General features: G+C 38.5%; 1 protein-coding gene across 1 annotated transcript; it reads left to right on the plus strand.

Annotated features, from left to right (window-relative positions):
• Positions 1-968: 968 nt before the first annotated feature.
• On the plus strand, positions 969-25,824 carry LOC135708917 (malate dehydrogenase, mitochondrial-like). Its single transcript, XM_065231098.1, has 2 exons — positions 969-986; positions 24,945-25,824. Exons 1-2 carry the CDS (start codon positions 969-971, stop codon positions 25,485-25,487), a joined length of 561 nt encoding a protein of 186 aa, XP_065087170.1. The 3' UTR covers positions 25,488-25,824.
• The last annotated feature ends 907 nt before the right edge of the window (positions 25,825-26,731 follow it).

A 26,731-nucleotide genomic window follows, 5' to 3' on the forward strand; every position in this document is an offset into this window, starting at 1 on the left:
CTTGCCAAATCATGTATTTCTTGGCAAACTTTGAAAGTATCTGCTTCCTTACTTCCTCCGGAACCTCAAACTTGTGCTGGGCAATCCAGAACAGCAGCCCCGAAAGCTGCCGGAAGTCCTCCTTGACGTAAGTCTCATCATCCATGATGAGACAATGAGGCTTCGTCAGCACCTGGGTGTACAGTTTCAGGGCCCGTGACTTTCCTACTGTATTTTGCCGTTCATCACGATTTGGAGCATTTTGTACGTATGCAGTCCCTCCCGGTCCTTGGCTCTTTGAACGAAAGACTTGGACAGATTCAACTTTTTGGCCACATCCCTGACCCAAGCATTGGGATTTCGCTTAAACGCTTTCACGACACGCTTGTGATCCTGATCACAACCGACCGCATTTCTCCTTCTGTTAGATGCTCAGAGTTTCGTAGTAACGTTTAATCACACGATTCCGAGTTATTTTCCGATGTCCTGATGAGAGAGTTGAGGATTATCCAGGTGCTTGCGCAAAATCAATTCGCGACGTTGCTTTTCGGGTTTTTTCCAACTTTCCAAAAACTGACAGCGATAAAAATACAGTGTAAACAATACACTCTAAACTACTTCTACCCAAATTTTCAAGAGAAAATACCCAATGGGAAATTTTCTGCAGCGTTTATTTTTTTGTGATACAATTTGATGTGGGATACTTTTTATTGAGAACATCTTGGCTCAAGGCTGCACGCAGAAAAATTTATCGTTGAAACAAAAATATTTGGTTTGACAAGTATGTGAACAAAAATAAATATGTTTATTTTAAACATGCTTCTTATGTTTGAAAGAAACATACCTAATTTTAAATTATATTAGCAGGATAAAGCAAAAAAATGGATTGCAAAGAGATGAAAAAACGATCTGCAGACAAGGCATCTAAGTTCCTACTCTTTTTCGGGTGCGATTATGGGTAAGCTGTGGATGTTGGGTCCTGGTCCGAGATGCGGGGACCCGTCGGGGTGAGTGTCCGGAAGTTTCAGTTCAGTAAAACCAGTGAAACTTTGTGAAATCAGCGTCGTTTTGTCGTTTCTAACGCTGGTCCTCATGCCGGCCTCCTTCTACGTTCGGTGTTCAAGGAGGGGGGCTGGAGGATCCGGAATAGATTCAAAATCTATTTCGGATTTTCGTTTTTCTTTCGACGTCAGTTGTGGAGGAGGATGATACAGGATCGGCATCAGAAACGACAGAGTGACGTTGATACCGCTTGTGTGCTAAAAGTTCACCCAAAGTTACAAACTTTTTTCAAAATTTACTCTGAAGAATCGTGACTGATTTTCTCAGAATTGGGTTGGCCAAATTTTGAAATAAAAGTAGTAGTAGAACACTTATGCTATACCATTCATACCAATCAAATAACCTTTGGAGATCGAAAATTGAACGTAAAATGAGAGATCATTGAACAAAACATATTTGCATGGTTTTTTAGAGGTTTCCTTAAACTTATGGTCGGTAGTGTAAATATAATGTCTCATGTCCAAACATCGATTTTCGGTCTATTGATTCAATACTTTAGTATTATATTTTCAAAACATACAATGATGCATTATGTCATTTCATGGCAATTAAAACAAAAAGTGTGTGTATAGGACCCAATAATCTAGGTTGTTTGTATTTTGTAATACATCTTTATTTTTTATTATATTTTTCATTTTACTACATATTTTATATACATCATATATTACATGATTATATATAAATTCATAATGTGAATTACAATAAATGCTGAGACGGGAGGGAGCATCAGGGCATCATTGAAGTTGTAACTGGACAATGAAGTGGAGTGCTAACCGGAGTCTAGGAGGGAATGTGTACTGTCATTTTAGATAGTTACTGTTATAAACATAATAAAAGACCAGATATTACGGTCAATAGAGATCTCCAAGCGCAATCTCACGAACACTAAAATCCAACATCCATATATAAAAATGAAGAAGAAGAAGAGCCAAAAAGGTATCGTGATATCACAACTACTTAAAAAGGTAGCGCGCGGTCTCACGCACACTTTTGTGCATCTGGAGAACTCTATAACTTCCTTTATTAAACTTCACTTCACAAAGACCTAAAGGATAATGTCGGACTGTTCTTTCTCTCTGCTACTCTGCCCCTGCAAGTTCACACATACAAGTGCACAAGCGCTCATCTCTACGAGGGGTGCATCAATATTGCAACAGTTACATTTCACTTCAACTGTTGCAATGAATTTGACGCGCTCTTCTTAAACAAGCCATCCCGTGGAAAGCTTAACATGTATTGCGAATTTCGTTATTCGTTTTGTTGGATCATACACACTTAATTCAGATCACCGAAGTCGGTAGGAATTTACCGGGTTTTTGAACAGCAGAACAAGTCGGTAAAATTTTCAAATGACCGTTACACGTGAGAAATCAAGAAAATTTATAAATTTTATTTTTCATCAATAAATGGGGTAAACCGAACAAATTCTGTACAAGTTCCGAATAAATTTGCTAATAATTGGATTTTTCACTGATTTTTAAACTTTTACCGAACAGTTCTGTAGTTCAAAATTTACCGAACGATGGCGGCCTGGATTAGTGTGTATTGTTGGAAGGAGATTCTCTTATTCCCGCGGGTTTCACGTAAGTGTCTCTGCTTACGGGCCCGTCCAATCCCTTTTGGCCCTTCATACAGCAGTATGTTGAATTCAGAATGATGATGAAATTGGATCTTGCTGTTGAGTGGAGCCGCATGCAGGGCAAGACCCACACACTTAAACAGAGACCCTGAGTTCGGTAAAAAAAATTACCGTCTTAGATCGGTAATGCTAAAAATTACAGATGTTTCGGTATTTTCTCGCTTTATTGCTGAAAACTGTAAATGAAATGACCGAATTTCGGTAATTTCATTTTAATTTACCGAAAACGGTTAACATTTTTACCGGTAGGTCTGTAAATCAGCCTCATCACTGACTTCGGTGAAATATTTTACTGAAGTTTCGGTAAACAAAGCGTTCCATTACTGAGTTCGGTAATGGTCTAGGTAAACGTCAAATCCACCATATTGTTATTTTCGATCGACTTTAAAAGCGTTCGTGCTTGTGAAAAATAAAAAGGTGAAATTATGGAGTCTGTTATTCAACACCAAAATGAGTGAATCGTAGATATTTTCCGTTAATAATTAATTTTCGTTATCTAAATAAATACCGATTACAGATGGCCGATGTTGTTGCTTGTTTTTTTTTTTCTTTCGGTCCAAGTTCCATTCCCGTTGGCGACGATCTGAAAACAGCATTTGGAATATTCTTCCAAAGCTTCCTTGTTTTCAGTGTAGCGCCGAATCATTCCGACAAAAACTTGGTTTTGTTCATTGGTGGTGCAATTTGCAACACTAACTAATTGATCACGACAACAGCTAAATTTTTGCATGGGTTGCAGTGACCGCCACCTTGAAACAATATTAAAGAAAATTACAGTTGAGTCGGTTACCTTTTTAAAAAATTACAAATCTCTCGGTAATTTTCGATTTGCATGTCGTCCTCAAAATTACAGTTCTCCGGTAAAGTCGACTACAAATCAAGCAATGCACATCGGTAAACGTTACCAATCGTTCGGTAAATTTGACAGCTAATTTTGCTGATCGAGTTTACAGATTTTTCGGTAATGTTCTCGATTACCGAAAACATTACCGACCGTTCAGCTGTTGAGAATTCGGTAAATGAATTACCGAAGTCGGTGATTTTTTCTAAGTGTGCAAGCTAGGATGGTGGCTACTTACATACATACATACATCAGCTGGTCATTGGCTCCGAGTGGTCACCAGATGACCCGCCGAAAGATTTGGAACATCCATCGAATTAATTACTGCGTAAATTTGATCTAAGTAGGCCTTGATTTTTTTCTGCAACTATATGGAATGAAGAAAAATTGTGATTTTTGACATATAAGCTGATCATTGGCTTCCATGGCTTCTACAACTTAGAAAGCACGCAGCCATTCTCTCACGCTTCATGTCAAGGTGCTAGTGTATTGGCGTTGACGGCACCGTCGAAAATTTTCTCTTCCAGCAAATATAGACAGTTTCTTATCGGAATTTTCCGTGGAGTGAAACGATAGTACAAAGTCCACCATGTTTCACACACAGTCTGACATTTGCTTATGGATTTTCTCATAGGAGTAAAGAGCTACAGAGTCGCCGTCAACGCCAATTCAGTCATGCAGCTAGCTCTTTGCGATGCTGGTGTGCTTGAGAAATTTGTGTTTAAAGCCATTTCTTACGTTTGGTTGTTCCACCTATTTCAATTGTTGGTATTTTTTTTTTCCTTGATTTGTTTACCGTCGATCTTGTTTTCCGTGCTGAGCACCAATGCTACCGACGCCAGGAAGGCAGCTCCCACACCTGGACCCTACATATCGACCCATCAAACTCATGAACCGGGGACCAACGGCTTTACTTCCCTTCCGAAGGAAGGCGTGATCAGGGATGTTAGGCCTCAAAACATCCCGGCGACGCCGACTGGGATTGAACCCAGGCCTGCTGGGGTGAGAGGTAATCACGCTTACCACTACACCACCGGCGCCGCTAATTGTTGGTCTAAGTAATCTCATTGCTGCTTTAGGATCTGCCGTCGAGGTTGGAAGCCATCTTCGAATAGCTACTTCTATCTTGTTCAACAAAGCCAGTTCAATTAAAAAAAAAACTACAAGGGACAGCCCTTAGGGGATGTATGCAATGGTGACGTAGGACTACGTGGTTTTATATAATAATTCTTATTTGTTAACTGCAGCAGGAGCTTGTGTTTTGTGTAGGAATAGGAATTTGAGCGGGATTCTCTCTGTTTATACTCTTTAATATGACGCGCTTGACATAGATGACCCACAGCGGCTCACGAAGAGCTACTGATTCCGATCAATATTGGTGCAATTGCTTCCTCCTTCTATGGATGCTCATGTGGGCAGCAGCTCGCTGCTTGCAGGCAGGCTTTCGTTGTCTACTGGAGAACAATGTTCAACGCCACGCGCCGAAAGCTCTGCTGCTGCTGCTGCTGATGCCGACGACCGGACACCACCACACACGGTGATTGGTACTGAATCCGATCAGCGGTTCAAGGCAGCCTTGATAGCTAGCTGCTTGCGTTGAGCCTTGCGTTGTGTACTGGAGAACACCACCACTGATTGAATAAACACCGTTTGGAGAGACCGGATGGTATTCAACTTTGAAATCTGTGTTAGGGAAATCGCTTTTCGCAGGCAATCGGTGATAATTTTAATTATCATCGCAACAGTTGCACATTCGTGCAATTTTCAACAATGACATTTTGATAAATGATCAAGTCTTAAACTTAACGGATGGGCAGCTGAGTTATTAACGTTCAAATTCTTTCATAATTTTGTGTTATGTTCCATTTTCGGTTTTCACAAAGTGTACCCCCATATAGAAATCACAGACGTAGTCCTACGACAAAACATATCCAGTACATCCCAGGACGATTATGCTATCCAGGGGAGATAAAAATCTCGGGTGATTAGCAGTCGTGATTAACTTTGATCATGCCGATGTGTTACACGTTGCTGGGTGAAGGATGCAACAAGAAATTTCTAAAGCAGGTGGATGTTGTAACATCGTGTAAGAAGATTATTTCGGAGATGCTGTACTTCTGATTGATTATCAAGGATCACGCTTCTCATTGTCAGCATAATCTGAGGAATCGAGCATCAGACTTGTTAGTGTTTTCCGTGGACTTGAGGGCGAGTATTTTGGACTGGTCGGCACATCGCTGGGTCTCGTTGAAGAGTACGCAGGAGAGGCGTTACCTGACAATACAGGACTGTTCTATTAATAAGAGGGAGATGCTCTATAAATGACCTAGATGCATCTTCTGCACCATCAAAGTCCCGTCATTTACCGTCATTTATAGAGCATCTCCGTCTTATTAATCAAACAGGCTTGCATTTGATAGGTGGTGCCTCTCTTGCGTACTCTTCAACGAGTCCCAGCGATTTGCCAACCAGCCCACAACACTCAAACTGAAGTCACTGACAAGTCAATCACTAACAATCCGACGAGAAGTTCAGCGATCTTCCAACGAGAAGTTCAGGGATCTTCGGACGAGATGTTCACAGAACTTCCTTGAAGTTCCGACGAAAAGTTTAGAAAACTTCCGCCGAGAGGTTCAGAGTAGTTCAGAGATCTTCCGACGAGCAGATCAGAGTACTTCTGATGAGAAGTTCAGAGAATTTTCGACGAGAAGCTCAGAGAACTTCCAACGAGAGGTTCAGAGAACTTCCACCAAGAAACTCACAGAACTTCCTTAAATTTTCTGCGAAAAGATTAGCGAACTTCCGACGAGAGGTTCAGAGAACTTCCAATTAGAAGTTCACAGAACTTTTGAAGATAATTTTCTCAAAACTTCCCTGAAGTTTCACACAATTTCCCTGAAATCCACAGAACTTCATTAAAGTTCCCTGAAGTTCCAACGAGAAATTCAAAGTATTTCCGTCGAGAAGTTAAAAGTTCAGAGAACTTCCGACAAGAAGTTCAGAGAACTTCTTGTAAGTTCCATGGAAAAGTGTAGAGAACTTCCGCCGAGAGACTCAGAGTACTTCCGACGACAAGTTCAGAGATCTAAAGAGAAGTTCACAGAACTTAATTTAAATTCCTTGAAGATCCGACGGTAGGTTCACAGAACTTCCGATAAGAAGTAAACAGAACTTTAGATGAAAAATTCACAGAACTTCATTAAAATTCCCTGAAGTTCCAACGAAAAGTTCAGGGTACTGCCGGTGAGAAGTTCAAAGAACTGCCGACAGAGGTTCTGAGAACTTCTGATGATAAGTTCAGAGATATTCCGACGATAAGTACAGAGAACTGCCGATGGGAAATTCCAATATTTTCTGACAACACATTCTTAATATTTTCTGGCGAGAAATTCCGAAATTTTCAATCATTTGCTGCTTCCTCCCGAATAAGATGTGTATAACTTTTCCGAATTCCTTCTGGTAGCTGTGATCGGAATAGCTGCAGCGAATCGAATTTTGATGCTGGTGCATATGTTTATAGGAGAGCGGTGAGAGGAAGTTTTGTTCTGGCTAAGTTCTTTTGAAAATCCAAGATTTTCTCTATTACGTCGAACTTGGCGTTTAAAATTGAGGATAATAAGGCATGGTGCTTAGCAAAATCGATGATAATTCGAGATTGGCGTATTATCCTCGATGGAGCTTCCCGCTATAAGAGCACAAATATCAGCTTCTACGTGCCACAATCGAACTATTACTCCACGTTTGCTGTACTGTAGCAATTTCAGGTGATAGGGGCATTAATTTCCAAGATGTGTGTAATTGAAAATTCAAAGTGGAAGTGCATGGACTCTACAAGGAATCACATTAAACCTAGGAAAAATGCTCCTTTACTGGGTAGCTACTCAGATTTACTGTCCTGCCCATGTTTTTTTTCAATCAGGAGGGGAGCAACGGGCAAGCGTCTAGAATAAGCTTCCAAAAGAACGCATCAATATAAACATTAACAGTTCACATTTTGAGCCTAAAGTCTGTAAATTAGACAGCATGCGAGAACTGTGCATGTTACCTAATTTATAGCTATTAAGTAAATCAGCTTCTGCTATGTGTGTGTGTGTGTGTGTGTGTGTGTAAGCTCACAAGCCCTTCGATCCGAGCACGGATCGTGCCAATGAACAACTTGGAGTAGCGAAAAAAATGCTCCCCTTTCTTTGCGAGTAGTGGCTATAGGCGGCACATATGTATGAGAGGCAGAGAGAGAGAGCTGGACATATTTGAAAAATTACCGTCGTCATACCACCATATTGGCTACCCTTTGTGATGTTGTTCCTCGGGGACACCCATGTTCTTTGGTTAGGTGATTTTATGATTTTATTCTATAGAGTAAGTGTACCTCACGCGATGTAATGTGAGAGCTTTTCCTCAATCATGGCATCGCACGGCTGCTGCCCAACGCGGTGTGCGGTTTGAGGGTTGAATAAATTAACCCTCCGTACACACATACGGGGTTTGACCTAATCCTGACCCCCTCCATACGATGGGACGAAGGATGTGAAATTTATGCTCACGGAGGCTTCAATTAATGTAATTAATATTTGGAATTTAGAGTGTTGCTTGGATGGTGCTGTACACAAACTTTGATGTTCGCTGTAATATGACAAATTGGACATTAATGGGATTCTATTTCGCTTTTTTGCACTGAGAACTACGATGTTTTTTTTTCACGTTGTGCTTAATATTCACTTAAATAAAAAAAAGTGGAATGCATCTAGCTTGTAATGCTTTATCTCCCTCAATAAAGCATTCTTCCAAGCTGTAAAAAACTAGCTGCGATAAGCCCAAATCTTCCTCGGAACTGTTGGCGAACACGATCCTACGGACCAACTGGAAGTGACCAACAAAAATTGTAAAATTATATCATGCATCATGCAATATTTCTACCGGCTAAATAAATAAATCCTTGCGGCGACAACTGCACTGGCGCTGAATAGCTGGACTCCACACCGGAATCTGATCTCCCAAAAGAGAAATGCCGAATACCGGCGAACCAAGCCAAACACGAAACGGCGACGACAACCAAACGAGGGGCCCTCCGTTGTAAGGACTGTATCGAAAAGTATTTTCAAACTTTCTAACAATAGAATAAAGGCAACACTATTGATTTAAAAACCTCCGGAAAATTCTGAACAGTTCATTAAAATGGTCTTCGTGTACGACTGGAAACCATTCACTAATTTTACGTAAACTAAGGCATGTTTTGGAACGTCCAATGTTCTCTTTTGAAAGTTCACTTGACAGTATTCTAGTATCATTCAATTCGTCGTAATTACGGACAGTTCAATGGATTGATGACAACAGGATTTTGACCATCAATCGAAATGTTGGTTTTAGAAACCCTCTGGGAAATAAATCAGGCTATAAGCAGGTGAAAAAAATACCAGACCAAACTTGTTTTCATTAATTTATTATTGATATAGGGGAAATGGCTCTAATGTTGGTTTATGGATCTAAGATTGGGCCCATCGCTAAAAATCTGCTATTTATCAATTTTATCTAGATGAACTCGTTATTGGGACGGTACTAATGGATATTTTTGGTCGGTATTGAAAATTTAGTCGATTGCTGAATTTATGTGTGGGCCCAAATTAGGAGCATTTAGGCCGACATTACATCCACTGTACATCCACTGTACTTACATCCACTGTACTTACATCCACTGTACTTACATCCACTGTTCTTAAATTGTTGACACGTAAGCAAACAACATGGTGTGCTTATATGCCTCAAAAATACAAAGTGATTGTCGCGAAACAACGTGTCAAATGTGTGAAGTTACTTTTCGATACAGTCCTTCCTCTGTACGGTGACAAATCACTCAAGGACCAACGCCCCTTGATCACGGGTTCCAGCGGAATGGGGATAACCGAAAGCCTGCACCTGAAAAAGCACCTAAAGCGGCAGCAGCAGTGGGAAAACGGAAAAACGTTTCACAATATTGCTGCAGTCTCTCCTAGGTTATAGGTACACACTTATCGGATTACACGTAAGCCGGCGTCCTAGAGACTGGGTCATGCAGACGGCCGACGACGACGACGACGACAAATACCTTCATATCTGGCATGCGAGACGGTATCCGGTGTGTGGAAGATTTTCCAACGTGAGCAGTTCCACGCCAAATGACGAATCGATCAGACTCAACCTTCTTCGATTTGCATGAAACTTAGCATAATTGTTTGATATGGGTAATCATCCACAGTTGTGCTAAAATTCGGCCATTTTGAATCTTGCTTTTTTTCAAAATGTGGTTTTCGATTTTTTTTTTTAATAAATCGTAGCACGAAAACGTCTCTTCTAATCAAAATTACGTCAGTACAACGGCAGTTATTGCCCATAACAAACAGTTATGCAAAATTTCATGCAAATCGGAGAAGGTCGAGTCAAAAATTCATCGTTTTTTTGCTATTTGTCCTGGAATTGCTCACGTGTGAGTGTTGGTGGGTGGATTAGGAGGATTCTGGTCGACCACGACAGGTAGATTATATTTCATAGCAATTGGCGAAATCTATGCGATAACGAGGTTTTGAGGGTGTGTACTTCTAAACAATTTTTCTATCATTGAGTTTTAAAATTATGGAGCGGTGGGAGCTGAATCACTAAATAATGCTTATGAAAATGAAATATGTAGGGAAAATGGATGTAATGTCGGCCTATATGCCACTAATTTGGGTCCATACATAAATTCAGCAATCGACGAGCGATCAAAAATATCCATTAGTACCGTCGCAATGACGCGTTCATCTAGATAAAATTGATAAAGACTCAGATATTTAGCAATGGACCCAATCTTAGATCCATAGGCCAACATTAGAGCCATTTGCCGTATATAATTTCTTCGCCCTGGTTAATTGCGTTTCTGCTGAAACGTATGCCTCCTCTTAGCTTGTGCTCATTGAGTGTTTACCATGTAGTTATATAGTTACCCAAGTAACATTTTAAGTTTTATGAAATACTACAAAGCTACTATGAAACAACGTTGCCATTGATTCATCCACCAAAACCTCATTGATGCTAGAATCTGTCTAGTTGGCCCACTCTGGAGAAGGTTCTGAAGGGTATATTTTCGAAGCTCTTCAAGATTGATTTACTGCAAAATGGTTGTACGATACACGCTATGTCTGAAGGCACTTTTTTATAACATTCATGTACCTCAGATTTTTCTTCACAGGATTATTGATTCTAACAATCAAATCTGTGATGGTTTTAAAATATTTCATCTAGGGTTTTTTTTTGAGGACAAGTGTTTTGAAGTTTACAAAGCCGATTGTGAAGGCGTATACGGACTAATGCAGTCAAATTAACAAATGCAGTCAAATAAGGTTCAAAAGTTGATTGCATTAATCCAAATGGCGTTAAAGAACTCTCAAGTAAGATCCATATTGATTTTGTCAACTTTGTGATAAATCAATTAATATTTGTTCGTAGCACAATATCTTGTTTAATTTCTCTTCCCTCATGATAGTAAAAGAGAAAGAAGCGAGCAGGACAGTCCGAGACAGCCACGTAATCATAGTAGGCATTGATTTTCGTCCTATTTCGAGTGTTTTTATGGATGTATCGTGTAGAAAATCTAGAAAAATTAAAAAAAATCTCATGAAGAAAATAGAGAGCACTTTAGTAGCGACGATCGTTGAAAGATTTTTACCGGAGTTAAATAAAGGAGATAGTAGGTATCCGAAAGTTTTGTGTCTTGTACTCAGCAGCTGGCGAAGGTGGCATTTACCACTGAATCATCCTAAGGGGCGGAAAATTTGCTTGGATTTTTAAAAATAAATAGATATGTTTGACTCAACGGCGAGATCGAAAATAAATTCTGGCAACCATGACTATATTTTTTTGAAATTCTTTCAACTGATAATGCCGATAATACCGGAATGAAACTTACATGAGGTTAGTTACTCTTGCCCAGTGAGTTTGATAGCCCTCACTTTGAATTACTACAGAGTTGCTAGAACTTCACTGCAGTTCCCATATTTTGTCCATGGACATTTTCAGGAAGGTTCAGCGACCTTCTAGGAAATTCTGTGAACTATAGGGAACTGTAGTGAATTTTAGGAAAGTACTGCAAACTTTAAATAATTTCCTTCAAAAACGCAGAGCGATTCAACAACTTTCAGATAAGTTCAGGGTGTAGAGTTCTACAAAATTCAGGAAAATTATTAAAACTTTATAGATTTGCTTCGAGCTTCAGAGAAGCTTCATAAACTTCAGGAACATTCTGCCGACTTCAGGAACGTTCTGTGAGCTTCTGGCGAGTTCAATGTCGTTCTGGTAAGTTCTACGAACTTCAAGAGAGTTCTGTGACCTATAGAAACATTATATGAATTTCAATGATGCTCTGCAAAAAGTTGTTTAAACGTGAAGAAATTTTGGCAAAGTTTAGGATGGTATGTGAACAACAGGGAAAATTTAATGACATTAGTAAAGTACTGTGAACTTTAAGAAATATCTGAGAATTTCAGGAAAAAAAAGCCAAACTCAGAGACGGTCAAAGAACATCAAGAAGTTCGAAGAATTTCATCGAAGTTCAAGAAAATCAAGGAACAACAGGGCTTTGAATTTGAATTTAACTTCTATAATATCAATGATGCTCTGCAAAAAGTTCTTTAAACGTGAAGAAATTTTGGCAAACTTTAGGATGGTATGTGAACAACTCTACTCTATGTCTTAGAAAATAGGTATAGTAGAAATAAATTCTTGTGATATCTCTTTCTCTTTTACGCTTCCCTTATGAAATGTTATCGAGGTTCGCCACCTAAAAAATATCGTGAATACGACTCACGCATGTTACATTGCCGTTTACCGGCATAGAAAAGGGAGCAGTTTATGAAAATTGAGGTTCACAAATTTGGAAGAAAGAACCAGGATCAATGTTTTTCAATATTTTGATCTTTGAAATCAGCCCAATAGTTCAAACGTTATAAATTTTTAAAAGAGGCATTCAAAAAATAAAATAAGAAATAAACGATTTTTTGGACTACTCTAACGTTGAAATGGTCACTCTGATGACACAAAATAAAATAAAAATATTTTGCGATAAGGAATAACATTACAATGTTTAAATAAATTCTGAGAACCACTATATTGTTTTGCAATGGAATTGCTGAATAATAGTAAATGCAGAGACTACACAATTGTTTAATTATTTTATTAATTTAAACATTATGAGATCATGACAACGCTACGATATCTTACGGTACCGAAAAGGGGATCTTACTTTACCAGTAGTTTGACAACTTTAGTCCCATTTTGAATCATTTTCAGCTGAATTTGTTTCGATCCGTAACAGTTTTGTATCATCAATAGTTCGTATACACCTTTGTAAACGACTAAGTATACTTCAAAACACTTTTCTCTAAAAACCCAAGATGAAGTATTTTAAAACCATCACAGATTTGATTGTTAGGATCAATGCAAACATCTTGTGAAGAAAAATATGAGGTACATGAATGTTGCAAAAAAAGTGCCTTCAGACATAGCGTGCGATAAACGCATTGATATTCATTTCAAAACCTTATTTAAGCTACAATAAAAGCTATTTGGCAACAATTAAAACCATTATCTGAGCCATTTACCCTAGCTGCTTGCTAAGTTCACTAGAAAAACAACAATCAAGATAAAAAAGGATTCATAAATACCATCCGATCTTATCAAAATAATTAAAATAAAAACTGATCGTATAAAAATCATGCCGAATTTTCAAAATTGTTAAATAGTTCGCATGAAGTGGCCTAGCTTTAGATGCCATATAAAATTTGATATGAAATGTACGTGAAAACATCGAAAAACTTGAGTTCGCCCACGGAAAACATCGATTTTACTAATTATTTAACATTAAGAAAAAAAAAATATATTCTTCAGATCGATCATTAAGCTTAGCCGAGATTTTTATTTCTCATGATTGTTGCATTCTAAATATTTTCTCATTGCTAAATTAACTTAAATAAAGTTATATGCAAGGAAATATAGATTGAAAATCGAAGATTGTAAAAAACAAATAAAATAATTGTAATATGGCGGAGGCATAAAAGTTGATTTTCATGGGCCATTTGTAAAAAGTTATTTTGCTTTCAAGAAATCCTTAACAAATTCATGAGGTTTTGAAATGGCTTTTATGAGAAAAACTTGTAGACTTAATTGTATTTATCTTAAGCCATTTTGCTTGATCCTAACCCGTTCAGATTTATGACAGCATTTATGGCGGCAATGTTGCCTACAAAATGTTAAACGTCAAAGTTTGTTTATCTTTCGATAGTTGCGCTGAGCGATTCAGCGTTCTTCCAGGCGATTCTCTCCCGATGGCTTGGAAGCAGTTACTCAGAAAGTGTTCACAACATTTCACATTTCGCACAGCTGTAACCTCGATCATTCCCGAAAAGATCCCCTTTTTCCGGATGGTTCTGGAACGATGCAGGAATGTACGGTTGAATGAATTTTTTTTCCAAGTGATGACCCTTTCACCGAATAAAATCGCAGCTATGGATCGGAAACCAACTAGTGTCCTCTAACTGACAGTTTCAGTGGTTTGCTGTCGGTACTGACGCGAGTTATTCCGATCTTCATCTATTCGGCTGGTCTGTTTTCAGACTGTTTTGACAATGTTTTATGAATTTGAGAACCACACTCACTTCACTCTTCTCCACCAGATGCTCAGTCGTTGATGGTACCCGATCCGCCGGACGTGCTGGTTCTCCTAAAGAACTAAATTTTACTAAATTCAACTTCCCTTTGGTCGTTAGCATCGCTTGAATTGTTCCTCCAACTACGTTTATCCTTCGAGATATGCTTGTCATAAATTTTGTTTTTTTTTTCACTATGAGGATCCATCCTTAAAGTTCGATTTGTTATGATACACTTTTGAAAGCCGAAAAGGCAACAATATATGCATTTGACTCTCATTTAAAACCGAATGGTTTCATGATTGCTTTTATAATGATAGAACAAGTTTATAGAGACATTAATAAAAATTGCTTATGAAGTTTATGATTGATTTTTAGAACAGTTTTATGGTGGGATTGAGAACTACTTTAAATTTAATTTTAAAACAAGACAGTTTTTGACTGCTCGCCAGACTGTAAAAGGTTTTTAAAACAGCGAAAAGGTGAACTACTAAGCAGGAACGTTTTACACTGTGAAATGCTGTATTTAAACTAAATGGCTTATTCATTGCCATTATAAAACCATCATAAATCAGAGTGGATGCCAAATGATTGCAGAATTGTTACTTGGGTAGTATTACATATTTCTAAAAATATCTACAATTGAGCAGTTCCAGGCATTAAAGCAAAAAAAAATCGATTTTCTGAATCGACCTTCTCCGGTTTGTATGAAACTTTACGTAATTGCTTGTTATGGCAATGATTCACATTTTTGCAAAAATTCAGCCATTTTGGATCTAGTAAAATTTCCAAATTAGCGCGGAAACGACATTTCTGATCAAATGACGTCGGAGGCAAAGTTCTAGCGAAAAATAATGTATTTTATTTTATTTTTTTTTAAGTGAAATCGGTTCTAATGTTGGCCTATCGATCTAAGATTGGGCCCATCGCTAAAAATCAGCTATTTATCAATTTTATCTAGATGAACGCGTCATTGGGACGGTACTAATGGATATTTTTGGTTGATATTGAAAATTTAGTCGATTGCTGAATTTATGTCTAGACTCAAATAAGTGGCATTTAGGCCGACATTAGATCCATTTACCCTATCTAAAAATGACATTATTTTCGAAATTTGTTTTTCAATGCAAAAGCTTTCAAAAAATGCAAACATTTGTAATGTTCAAAAACATGGACGCTTGAAAACTGTCAAAATTCTTTGACCAAGAATTTTCGGCTAATTTGTTAGTTCATTAACTGTTTTAATTGATTTTAATTGTTTTCAAACATTGTTTTCTGAGTATAAATTATATGAAAAAAAACGTTCAAAAATAAAAACAAAATGACCAAGAGTTCTTGCTATACCCGATTTTTTTATAATATTTTAAATGTCCATAACTTTAAACATAAAAAAAATGTTCATGAACTTTTTTTAAAACTAAAAAAAATAATACTATTCAAACAAGGGCATTTACAAATATCTAGTTTTTTTTTTTAATTTTCACTTGCAATTAATAAAACATTATTTTTCTCTACCACTTTGTCTCATGCCGTTTTAGTTTGAAGCGAACCCTCACCCGGGTTGCAACATAAGAGCTATCAAACTGATAGTTTGAACGCCAGTTACCAACCTAGGTTCGCCACCAAGCAACCTGAAGAACGACTAGGTTCGAACTCGAATTTTTTTCAATGTTCATCAGTTTCACGCATACATTCAATGGTGAAATTATTATGGTGAAATGTCAAAAAGGTAAACAACAAAGAATCAGCCAGTCTGAAAATATTGAAAAATATTTCAGCGAAACAAATAGGGAATCGATTGGACTTGTAGTTGGCCAGTTGGACCGAGAAAAATATTCAGAGGCTTATGGTCTGAAGATTCCCGGAAAACTCCCGGTGAATGGTCAATTCTTGAAAGACAGCCTAGAGATTAATAAACAATAGTTGCAATTTCCAAACCTACGGCTGTATGCCTTCCTTCAAATAACAACTGAAGTGCGGTAAAAAATCGGTAGAACTGTTTCAAACACATCGTTGGTACTTGAGCGGTCGGTTTTCATCTCTTGGGAGTTTGGTAAAGAGAGATGAAAAAACCGATTTGTACCTTCCTTATAAGTTGTCCTAGCTCGCTATTCTACTATCAATATGCAATTTTCACATTGCCGTACTCTAACGGAACTATCAACTTTATACTTTCATCTACTCCATCTATGGTATAAAAATTACCACTACAGTCTGTTATTTGAAATTAGCATCTTCAACTATAGAGATTAATGTTTTTTTTTGTAATTTGTATAGAATATTGAGCATGGATGAAATATGCAATCCTCATACCGATTCTGTTACTGAGTGGTCGGAAAAAGGATTCCCAGATATCCAGAACCACCGGGTAAACTGTCCATTACTGAAAGTCGTCCTAGAAATACACGATTTTTTTTATTAATTGCATAGAATCTTGAGCATAGCTATAGCATGCAATCATCAGACTGATTCTGTTACTGGGTGGCCAGAAAATGGTTCTATGAATATCCCGAATCACCGCAAGTCTTACCAATTTTTAAATGTGGTACGAGACAAACGCGGTTTTGTTAAACTGCATACAATTTTGAGCAATGATGAAATATGCAATTTCAATAGTGATTCTGCTACTTATTGTCCACTTTCCTCAATCATATGTAATTATGCTGTTCGATTACGTCTCCTTCATGGTCATAAATTAGTTCGTAATTTGCGTACGTTCAAATAAATTTTGGAAAATAGAAAATGGCAGCGGTCACAATCAGCAGTGAACAAGGAAATTCCCAGTGTATATTTAAGCTGAAAACTGCTGTTGAGCAATCGCTTGGCAGCTAGCTGTCATTGCCTTTTTGACTTTTCTATTTCAAGTCACACATGCACATGTACACAACATTTCAGTACACCCAGTTCACCGCGAGAGTGATATTTTGAAGAAACTAACCCAGATTTGAACCTGGTTCATCAAACTAAAACGGCATCAGACGTCATTTAGATCAGAAGTGCAAGCCCGTGGTATTTTTACTAGATCCTAGATGACCGAATTTTAGCAAAAATGTGGATCATTGCCCCTTAACAAACAATTATGCAAAGTATCATGCAAATTTGAGAAGTTAGAGTTTTCCGATTCGTCATTTGACGTGGAACTGCTCAATTGCTGAAATTCCCCAAAAATTGGATTGTATGACATAACGTCGGATGACAAAAGATCGAATGACAAAACGTCGAATGACATAATGTCTTAAGGACAAAAGGTCGAAGGTACAACAGCTCGGGTAGACAAAGAGTCGAAGGGGGGACAAAATGCGAATGGACAAAAGGTTGAATGGATAAATGACCGAATGGACAAAAGGCCGAATAGAGAACTTCATTCTGAAACGTATTCATTTCATCATGATTTCTTATCTCTAAAAATAGTTACATGTCATCAGCACTCTGAGATTTTTCAAAATAAGAGAGATACGTAAAAAATGAAAAGAAGAGGTCCCAAATACGAATCCCGGGGAACTCCTGACGTGACTGGAATTGGATTAGATTTTTTCTCGCTGAACCTTAAAATTTGCTGACGGGCTGTTTGATTTTTTTCTCCGGAACCAGAAATTTGTGGCATCGCGAATGATAATTTTAATTTCAGTTTATTTACGCGCTGTAAGGTGAGTGAAAGAGCTCGGCACGGTCGGTGTTGATGTTGGTTCGCTGGCAACTATTTTTGCAAAAAAATAAGTGTTTTCGTCAGAAATTGATATCGAAAGTGTACCAAAAGTGCTTCTGAACGTGTTTCGCAGTTGGGTGTGGTGAAGTTCGTGCATTCCCGGTTGATTTTCAGTGGAAATTCCGTATCACAAAATTGCTTACCGAGTTCTGTTTTTTGCCGTTCGATGACGACGGGTTTGCTTTCGCGAGAGTAACGTTTATTTGCACGGATGTGTTTTTTGTAACCAGTGGCTTGTAAGTGTGCTTGTGATTTTCATTGCCTCCCGGGAGGCCGGTTGACCGTGTTCGGATGTCTCGCTTTCGGCGTGTAGTTCTATTGAGAGTCTCGTCACCGTGTGCGAGTTTGAACACGGCCCGGTTGGCAAATTAGCCGGGGAAAGTGCTGATAATGTGTCCGTCGCGAGTTTTAGTGGTAATTCGGTGGGTGACGTTGCCGTGAATCAGCAAGTTTACGGCTTGCAAAAGTGCTCGTATGCTGGTCTCTCGCCAGTGTCGGAGATTATGAGCAAGCTGAAGGATGCCTCGCTAGATACGCAAGAAAATTTGTTTTCGTTGAAGGAAGTATTACAACAAAGGTAATTGCTATTAGATATTTTTGCCAACAGTGACAGATAGCAGACATGAAGCTCAAGTGAAGGTGCCGGGCAAAGGTGTTTTATCCTAGATAAATAGTAAGTTACAAATTCGCTGTTATCGTCGTCGTAGGCGCCGTCGTATTCGCCGTCGTAGTATGTAGTCGCTGTCGTAATCGCCGTTGTAGTCACCGTAGGCAGTACCGTTAGTATATTTAAAATTAACTATCAGCCGCTGAAACTATATGAGCTATCGCATATTTCTGTTGTTCATTACATGCCAAGTGAAAACTTAATCATATTTTGCCGTGGAGTGTTGTGGTTTCTAGTTGCTCGATAACCCTAGAGGGATCGGTTTTGCTTAATGAGCAGAATATCATGCTCTCCCACAACAATAAACCGCCATCGTTGGTTCCCAAGAGCATAAAGTGCAGTTGATAACCAAAAGTTGAATTGTTTAAACCGTGAACTGCGGAAATGGTGTATGCGTGATCCAGTTTGGAAGGCATTGTTGGCTGAAATCGGAGACGTCACTCCATTTGAATAGCTTTTTGTATATTGTGATAATATAAGGGGCACGGTGGCTATAGATCAACCGTTTTTGCTTAATGAGTAGAAGATCATGGGCTTAAACTCAAGCCTCACTACATTACTGAGTTGATCTATCATCCAAGCCACTATTGTAGAAAATTGTTAATAATAGAAATTGAAGGAAAGATTCAGAAAAGCAATAAGTATATTTAGACCAATGTGACGTACGCCTGATCCAGTTCGGAAGACATTGTTAACTACTTTGGAGGATTTCATTTCATTGTAATAGCTTCTTGTAACCGATAATGAACGACCGTCGGTCGTGGCTTGTTGTGATGTAAGGGGCACGGTGGCCTTAGAGCGACCGTTTTTGCTTACTGAGCTAAAGATCGTGGGTTAGAACCCAAGCTCCTTTACATTACTGAGTTGATAGGGTCGCGTCATTTGCTTAACAGGCTTTAAACGATCGCGTCACTTCCCAATGTGAATCCAGATCTAACTTACCCTTCCCACTAACAAAAACTTCCTTCCCGTGACAACCGTGGAGATGCAGAGGTATACTCGGTCTCTAGTAACAACGGTTGTTGAAATAACAGTCCTTTCCCTCCCCGATGACCGTAAGGACGTGGCCGGCGCCGTTATTGACCTCAAAATACGGATACTCTGGATTGTGTACACTGAGAATGGATTGCTAGTCTCAAGCCCCATTCATATGGTTCTTTGTGCAAATTTCGTTAAATCTGGTCAATCACGGAGTAGCAACTACTGAAATGTATGGACGTCAATGCTCATGCTCATGCTCTCTGAATCTCCCAATTTGCTGACGGTCCGTTAAATATGACTTAATCCAGGTAAGGAGTTTCATCTCAATTTCCATTTTTTTTTCTAATTTAAAAATCAACATTGGAATGTCAAGTATATCGAACACTTTACTGAAGTCAGTATGAAGAGCTTCTATTTGGTTTCCTTTGTCCATAGCAGTTAATGAGTAATCAATAAATTCCAGGAGGTTTGTTGTGGTTGAACGACCTTTAAAAAGCCGTGTTGTGCATTTGTTATTCCATGTTTTATTTGACTGAAGATAATTTTGTTTGTGATTGATTCGAAAAGTTTAAAAATGCACGAGATGATGGCAATCCCACGATAATTTCGGATATCAGATTTTTTACCGGATATATGGGTATTAACAACGATTTTTTTTTTAATTTCTGCGGGAATGTACCGGAGACAAGTGATTTATTGAACAGCCAGGGGTTGTGAGTTCTGTGGATACATTTTTCATGAAAGCTGGCGGGATTACCTCTGGTCATTACCAGCCTTTAGTGGCGTCCAAATCTCTTAGACCTGTCAAAATATCTTAAACATAAATGTTACTAACACCAATATTGCTCGAAAAGTCAGGAAAGTATTATCCAAGAAAATGGAGTACGTCTCTTGAGAAAATTTGGCAAAAAAGATTTCGTACATTTTCTGAATTATTGCCAACTTTTTCGTTCACATACATTTTTGATGGAAAGTTGCACGAATTTTAGTTTTAACGGAAGTGAAGAAGTTTTTTGGACATGATTTAATTTAATTTTCAGCTGCAGACCCTGATTATTGCATTTTTGTATATATTTTGTGAGCCTTTTGCTTCAGATATTTAAAATTAATGATTTGCTTATTGAACCAAACAGGATTTTTTGAGCGATAAATACGTCGTCTTCGTCTAAACGGAATTTCCTCTTGTATTGTTTTCAATCAAATTTTATAAAAGACGTCTACTGCACAAGCAAAATTTTGTTCAAATGTTTGTTCTACTAAATTTATTATTAATATTGTCATAATTAGCATTCTAGTAGTCAAAGACATTTTCGCAGCCACAGTCGGCGGGATGGCTTTCATGCACAAATATAGAATACTCAATTGCTGTGTGAAACGCTTCTTTTTTTCAATAATGGAGAAACAGATTCACTTACACAGAAATCTTTTTTGAATGGAGTCAAGATCGTAGCTTTCATCGTTTTTTTTTTTAATTGTTGAACAAACACTGTCTCACTGTTAACCACTTTCCCCTACTAGTAATACCAGTAAATTATCAGTTCCAACGCATTTAAGAAAAATCAATATTGGGGGAACAAATTTGGAAAAAGACAATAAATTATTAAATTTCGTATCCAGACGATGGTACCAAAACTATGAGTTGAAAAATACATTCTTCCGTATTCAACGTAGGTGAAATGGATGTCATGTCGACCTAAATGTCCCTAATTTGGGCCCATATATAAATTCAACAATCGAGTAAATTTTCAATATCGACCAAAAATACCCATTAGTACCGTCCCAATGACGCGTTCATCTAAATACAATTTATAGATAGCAGTTTTTTAGCGATGCGCCCAATCTTAGATCCATAGGCCAACATTAGAGCCATATCTCCTATAAGAGTAATGTTTTAGATCATTTTTAAAAGCACAAATGCTCTCCAAAACTAACGAAAAAGGCTCAGTAAGTGTGCACTGCAGTTCGTCCGTAATAAGTTTGCCCATTAGACTGATGCAAATTTTGAAACTTTTGCTCCACAGTGATCGAATGGCTCCAAACTGGGTCCGGATTAGCCTCCAAAATATTTGAACTCATTTAGTAAGAAACTGACTTGGTACAAACAATTCGGAGTTTATATGGAAATTACTATTAGAAAAGCATTTTTTCCAAATCTATCGAACAATTCACCATATTTCGCTGTTTAAAAAGATGATAGTTCTGCTTCTAAACTACAACTTTGTTGAACACCACTTTTCAATACAATAAAAGAAACAAAAGTTATTAATAATTCAAGTAACTGATGTCTTATGTTTATACTCACTTACCTGTTCAGCAGGCAACATTGGTGTTTCTGGCGCGTATAATAGAACACAAAAATCATTGCTACTACGTCAAACTGCACAATACAGTGTTGCCCGCAAAACAGTTGCTTGATCATGCCGTAAAATTATCAGTCTCTTAAATAATTAATAACTAATTAAATTAACGATTCGGTGAAAAATGATCTTCTGAGAAGTTGAAGCTGAGAATATTTCTCTTAATAATAGATATAGAACTTTTCGACAGTACCCTATGGAAAATGGCTAGAAGACTATGAACAAAAAGTTTGGATATTCCATAGTGCTATAATTCCCATATAAATTTCAATTGGTTTGCGCCAAGTCAGTCTCGTACAAAATGAGTTCAAATTTTGAGAGGCTAATCAGGACCCAATTTGGAACCATTTGAGCACAGTGGAACGAAATTATTTTTTCGTCAGTCTAATGCCCATTCCTACGCTCCTCTAACTAAGAAAACACGGGTAGCGAAATCATGAGAGAATTTCCTAAAACAATATATGCAGTTACCTTTTTACCTTCAACGTATCGTCACATGCGAGATCGAATTTTAGCCACACATTTTCCAGACACAGAAAATGCTCCCTCTAAAGCAGCGTTTCTCAATATATAGGTCACGACCCACCGGTGGGTCACGGGCTGCCCTCAGGTGGGTCGCAGAAATATATATAATAACTTGAACATAGGTTTTTAAAATTGAATGCAGAATTTATCTGATCTGAGCTGGAATAATCAATTTAAAGGCCATTTTGGCATTGGAAATGTAGGTAATGTCGGCCTATATGTCCCTAATTTGGGCTCATACATGATTTTAGCAATCGACTATATTTTCAATAGCGACCAAAAATATCCATTAGTACCGTCCCAATGACGCGTTCATCTAGATAAAATTGATAAATAGCAGACTTTTAGCGATGGGCCCAATCTTAGATCCATAGGCCAACATTAGAGACATTTCCCCTACATCCAGTTTGGAAATTCTAGGCCATTTTGAATTATTTGGAACATTTTTGGCGTATTTAGGGCTATTGGATCGTTTCTTGATTATTATGAGCGTTGTCATTTTCAGACTGGTGAGAAGATTTTTTTTGCCAATTTGTTGTTTTCAAAGCAATTCTAGGCCGCTTCAAGAGGCAACTAACCATCACTCGATTTGCTTTTGCTTCTTCTTCTTGTATTCCTAAATCATCACTTTCTAAAAGTATTGGTAAAATTCGTTGGTAGTGTGCGTCGGCGTGCCAAAACAGTCAATGAATCATAAATATCAACTGGTATGGTGAGCAAAATCTACCATCTCTTTTATTCTTTTAATTTTCAATACAACAGCAAATTGACATCACACATGCAAGCGTATAAGAATGTCGTAGACAAAACATTCACACTGCCAGACAACGCTGTACGGCATTTTGTTTACACCCCTGAGCGGGAAAGCCAATAACAGGCTACATGCAATGCTGCCATCTTCCCTTTTTGTGTTTAATTCAATGTTTTTTTAACGTTTATGTTCCAAAAAAGGTCCTTTTAGTTTTATTTATTCAGTGTTTGATATTCATTCTCTATTAAAATCATCCACTCATCTATGTTATTGGTTGAAACTTAGTATTTGCATGTTTTAATAAACTTATGTTGACTGCTAGACGTAATACATCTGGCAACGCTTGTTCAATGATTCTTTTACGTTCCCTAGCAAAGAAGTGGAGTCGGAGTGATTTTCTTGGTGTTTTATTTTGTTCACCAAGAGATTTGACCTCCAGTTTTTATTCATTTTGTGTATTCGATTACGTGAAATTGTTGAATGCTACGAAGAACACAAGTAAGTAAATGCAGTGATGGTGTTTTACCTAGAAAATATATGTGTGTGTGTGTGTGTCATCCTCTATCCCTCACCCAGCCGGGGGCGTTGGACAAGTAGAACTGCGAATAACTTGATCAAATCTCATGCTCCGTAATGGTGCCCTTTATGTTGTGAAGACTAGTACTTCAAAAAGGGTAACTTTTGAGGCAAGACAGGGTGTCCTCAGCAAGTCAAGGGAACAGGATGCACTAAATGTCCACAACAGGTACAGCAAAACATCACATAGACGCCCTTATTCACACTAACTACTCAGGGGGTAGAAGGTCAAGAAGAGCCACCGCCGCCAACTAAAGCTTGAACCGGGTACCTGGGACTCCCACGATATACCCGCGGCAATGGTCAGCAGACGATGCTCTGTGCGTATTTAGTATGTAATATGTTTTATTTGGATACACAAAATGTTTGAAGCCATGCGTCATCTAAACCATAATTTGCATTACCACAAATACACTTGTCAACAATCTTCAACTGGAACGTTCTCACCAAATCACTTCACCCGGGAGCGCATTCCCGATGCTTCCACGCATATTTTTTTTTCCCCTCCACTCCAACCACACAACAACCAAATATCACTTTTCTGCACTTTTCTTTTTCAAGTCACTCCGTGCACAAAAGCAATGCACATCTCAAAACCCTGACAATAGATCAGCGCACTTCTCATCACCGCTTAAATAAACAGAAATTCACGTCGCAAGTAATAAATATACATAATAAACAGGGACCCTAATACATTTCCCTGGGGCACTCCAAGGTTATTTCCCATGGGACTAGAAATATAATCATTAAAAACAGTCAGTTGAGTTCTGTCCGATAAATAGCTTTCAAACCATTTATATGAAGGACTCGTAATCCAAAGCGCTTGATTATACTTAACAATAGGGACCTAGAAATTGTTTCAAAAGCGCGTTTCAGATCCAAAAAAACCAGCAACAGTCGTATCTTAACGCTTCAAATTGTCTTTCCACTTACACACCAAATTCAACGCTGTTTCACAAGAATGACCTTAACGATATCCTGATTGTTCTGGTATCAACACAGAGCTGCCATTCAAATATTCCAATAGCTGGCCTTTAGCAACAAGTTCTAACATTGTCGCTAATGTCATCCCAACTGGAACTTTGTATCGTCATTCCTATTGAAGCGCTATTCAATGGTAGTTTGGAGTTATCAGTTTAGATCAATTACCATTTTTGATATTTTCAACATAAATTGTTTAACACTTCATCTTTTCCGTTTAATTGCAGGCTGGCGTGCTGGACGTAAAGCGCGTGTTTGGTGTTTCCACGCTGGACATTGTTCGTGCCAACACCTTCATCGGTGAAGCCGCCGGAGTTGACCCGCAAAAGGTTAATGTTCCAGTCATCGGAGGCCATTCCGGTGTGACAATCATCCCCGTTCTGTCGCAAGCCACCCCGTCGGTTAGCTTCCCCCAGGACAAGGTCGCCGCTCTGTCCGAACGCATCCAGGAGGCTGGTACCGAAGTCGTCAAGGCCAAGGCAGGAGCCGGTTCGGCTACCCTGTCGATGGCTTATGCTGGAGCACGTTTCGCACTGGCTCTGGCCCGCGCCATGAACGGCGAGAAGAACGTCATCGAATGTGCTTACGTTCGTTCGGATGTTACCGAAGCTAAGTACTTCTCCACTCCCCTGCTCCTGGGCAAGAACGGACTTGAGAAGAACCTTGGACTGCCCAAGCTGAATGCTTACGAACAGGAACTGCTGAAGAAGGCCATTCCAGAGCTGAAGAAGAACATCCAGAAGGGTGAAGACTTTGCCCACAAGAAGTAAAGCGATCCGATCAGTAGGCGGCGCGGTTTACATACATCATCGAAAAACATATTAAGTACAACAACAAAAGCGCATTTGGCATGCTACTACCGGAGAAACAAAAACTACCATCCCCTTTAAAGTCATAAACATAAGTCACCGCGTGAAATCGCAATGTCTTCTCTTTGAAAGACGAAAAAGAAACACAAAAGTCGAATGAAGTGGAAAACCTCAGACCCCAAAGAAGGTATCGGTCCTAGTAGAATTAGGAAAGGAAAGGATACAAAACATAGAGAATAAAATTCGCAAATAAAGTGTTTGTTTGGGCGATAACTCGCCGTAGGATGTAAAAAAATCAAATCACTCCAATCGAATGTGTTTCAATCGAAAGAAAACACCAACCGCTTGTACATCGGCGTTAATTGCACCGTCACGTGATTATGCAAATAAGTGTCTAGATGTAAATGAACGAAAAGTACGCTCAAGTCGTGTGTTTTTGTATTAACCACTGTTACTGAAGCGAGTGCGTGCGCAGCAATCTCCATAACACAGACAAACAGACATAACACTTGCAACTTGTTCATCGAACAAGCATTTAACGGACAATTTAAAAGTATGGTAGTTGGTAGTACCGCCACCTATGGCGTGCATAGTCAATTTCCTTGCGTTTGACGTTTACACACTACCGCTATCTGTACCGCGTAGTGCCCACTACAGTGTACTCAACATATGGCGGTTTTGTTTTAGCGACGATGTTTTACAAATATTGTTATGTGTTATGTCTGTTTGTCTGTGTCCATAAGTTCAAACTTGAGTAAGAATTTTCTAAACATTTAGATCGCATTCCCAGGTTTGAAGACCATGGACCATGTCGTATTTAAAGATCTCTGACATAATCCCAGCATGAATACCGACAAAACAAACTAAAGATTTTTTTATACCATGACGAAAAATTTGATCCTTTCGGGAAGAAAAGGGTTAAACAGGTTTAACTTCGAAAACCCTGACAGTCAGTCACAATAGGTAATTTGATGTAGGAAAATCGGATGCATTGTTCGCGGAGCTTTATGCATTGTACAATAGCCAAATATTATGGCAAGTGATCGGTAGTGACCACCGGACAGCTTACACTACCTATTGTTCCATTCTTCCTGTGCATCTCTTTTCGACAAGAAGGCAATATCAGTGTGTTGTGGCGTCCTCAGACTTTATTTAATTCGTTGCGATTATCAAATTCCTTCTATTGTGTTCCGCCTGTGTTCCGT

This window comes from Ochlerotatus camptorhynchus, unplaced genomic scaffold (genome assembly GCF_037179485.1).
Source record: "Ochlerotatus camptorhynchus isolate MF236.1 unplaced genomic scaffold, CSIRO-AGI_Acam_v1.1 ptg000341l, whole genome shotgun sequence".
Classification (NCBI taxonomy): domain Eukaryota; kingdom Metazoa; phylum Arthropoda; class Insecta; order Diptera; family Culicidae; genus Ochlerotatus; species Ochlerotatus camptorhynchus.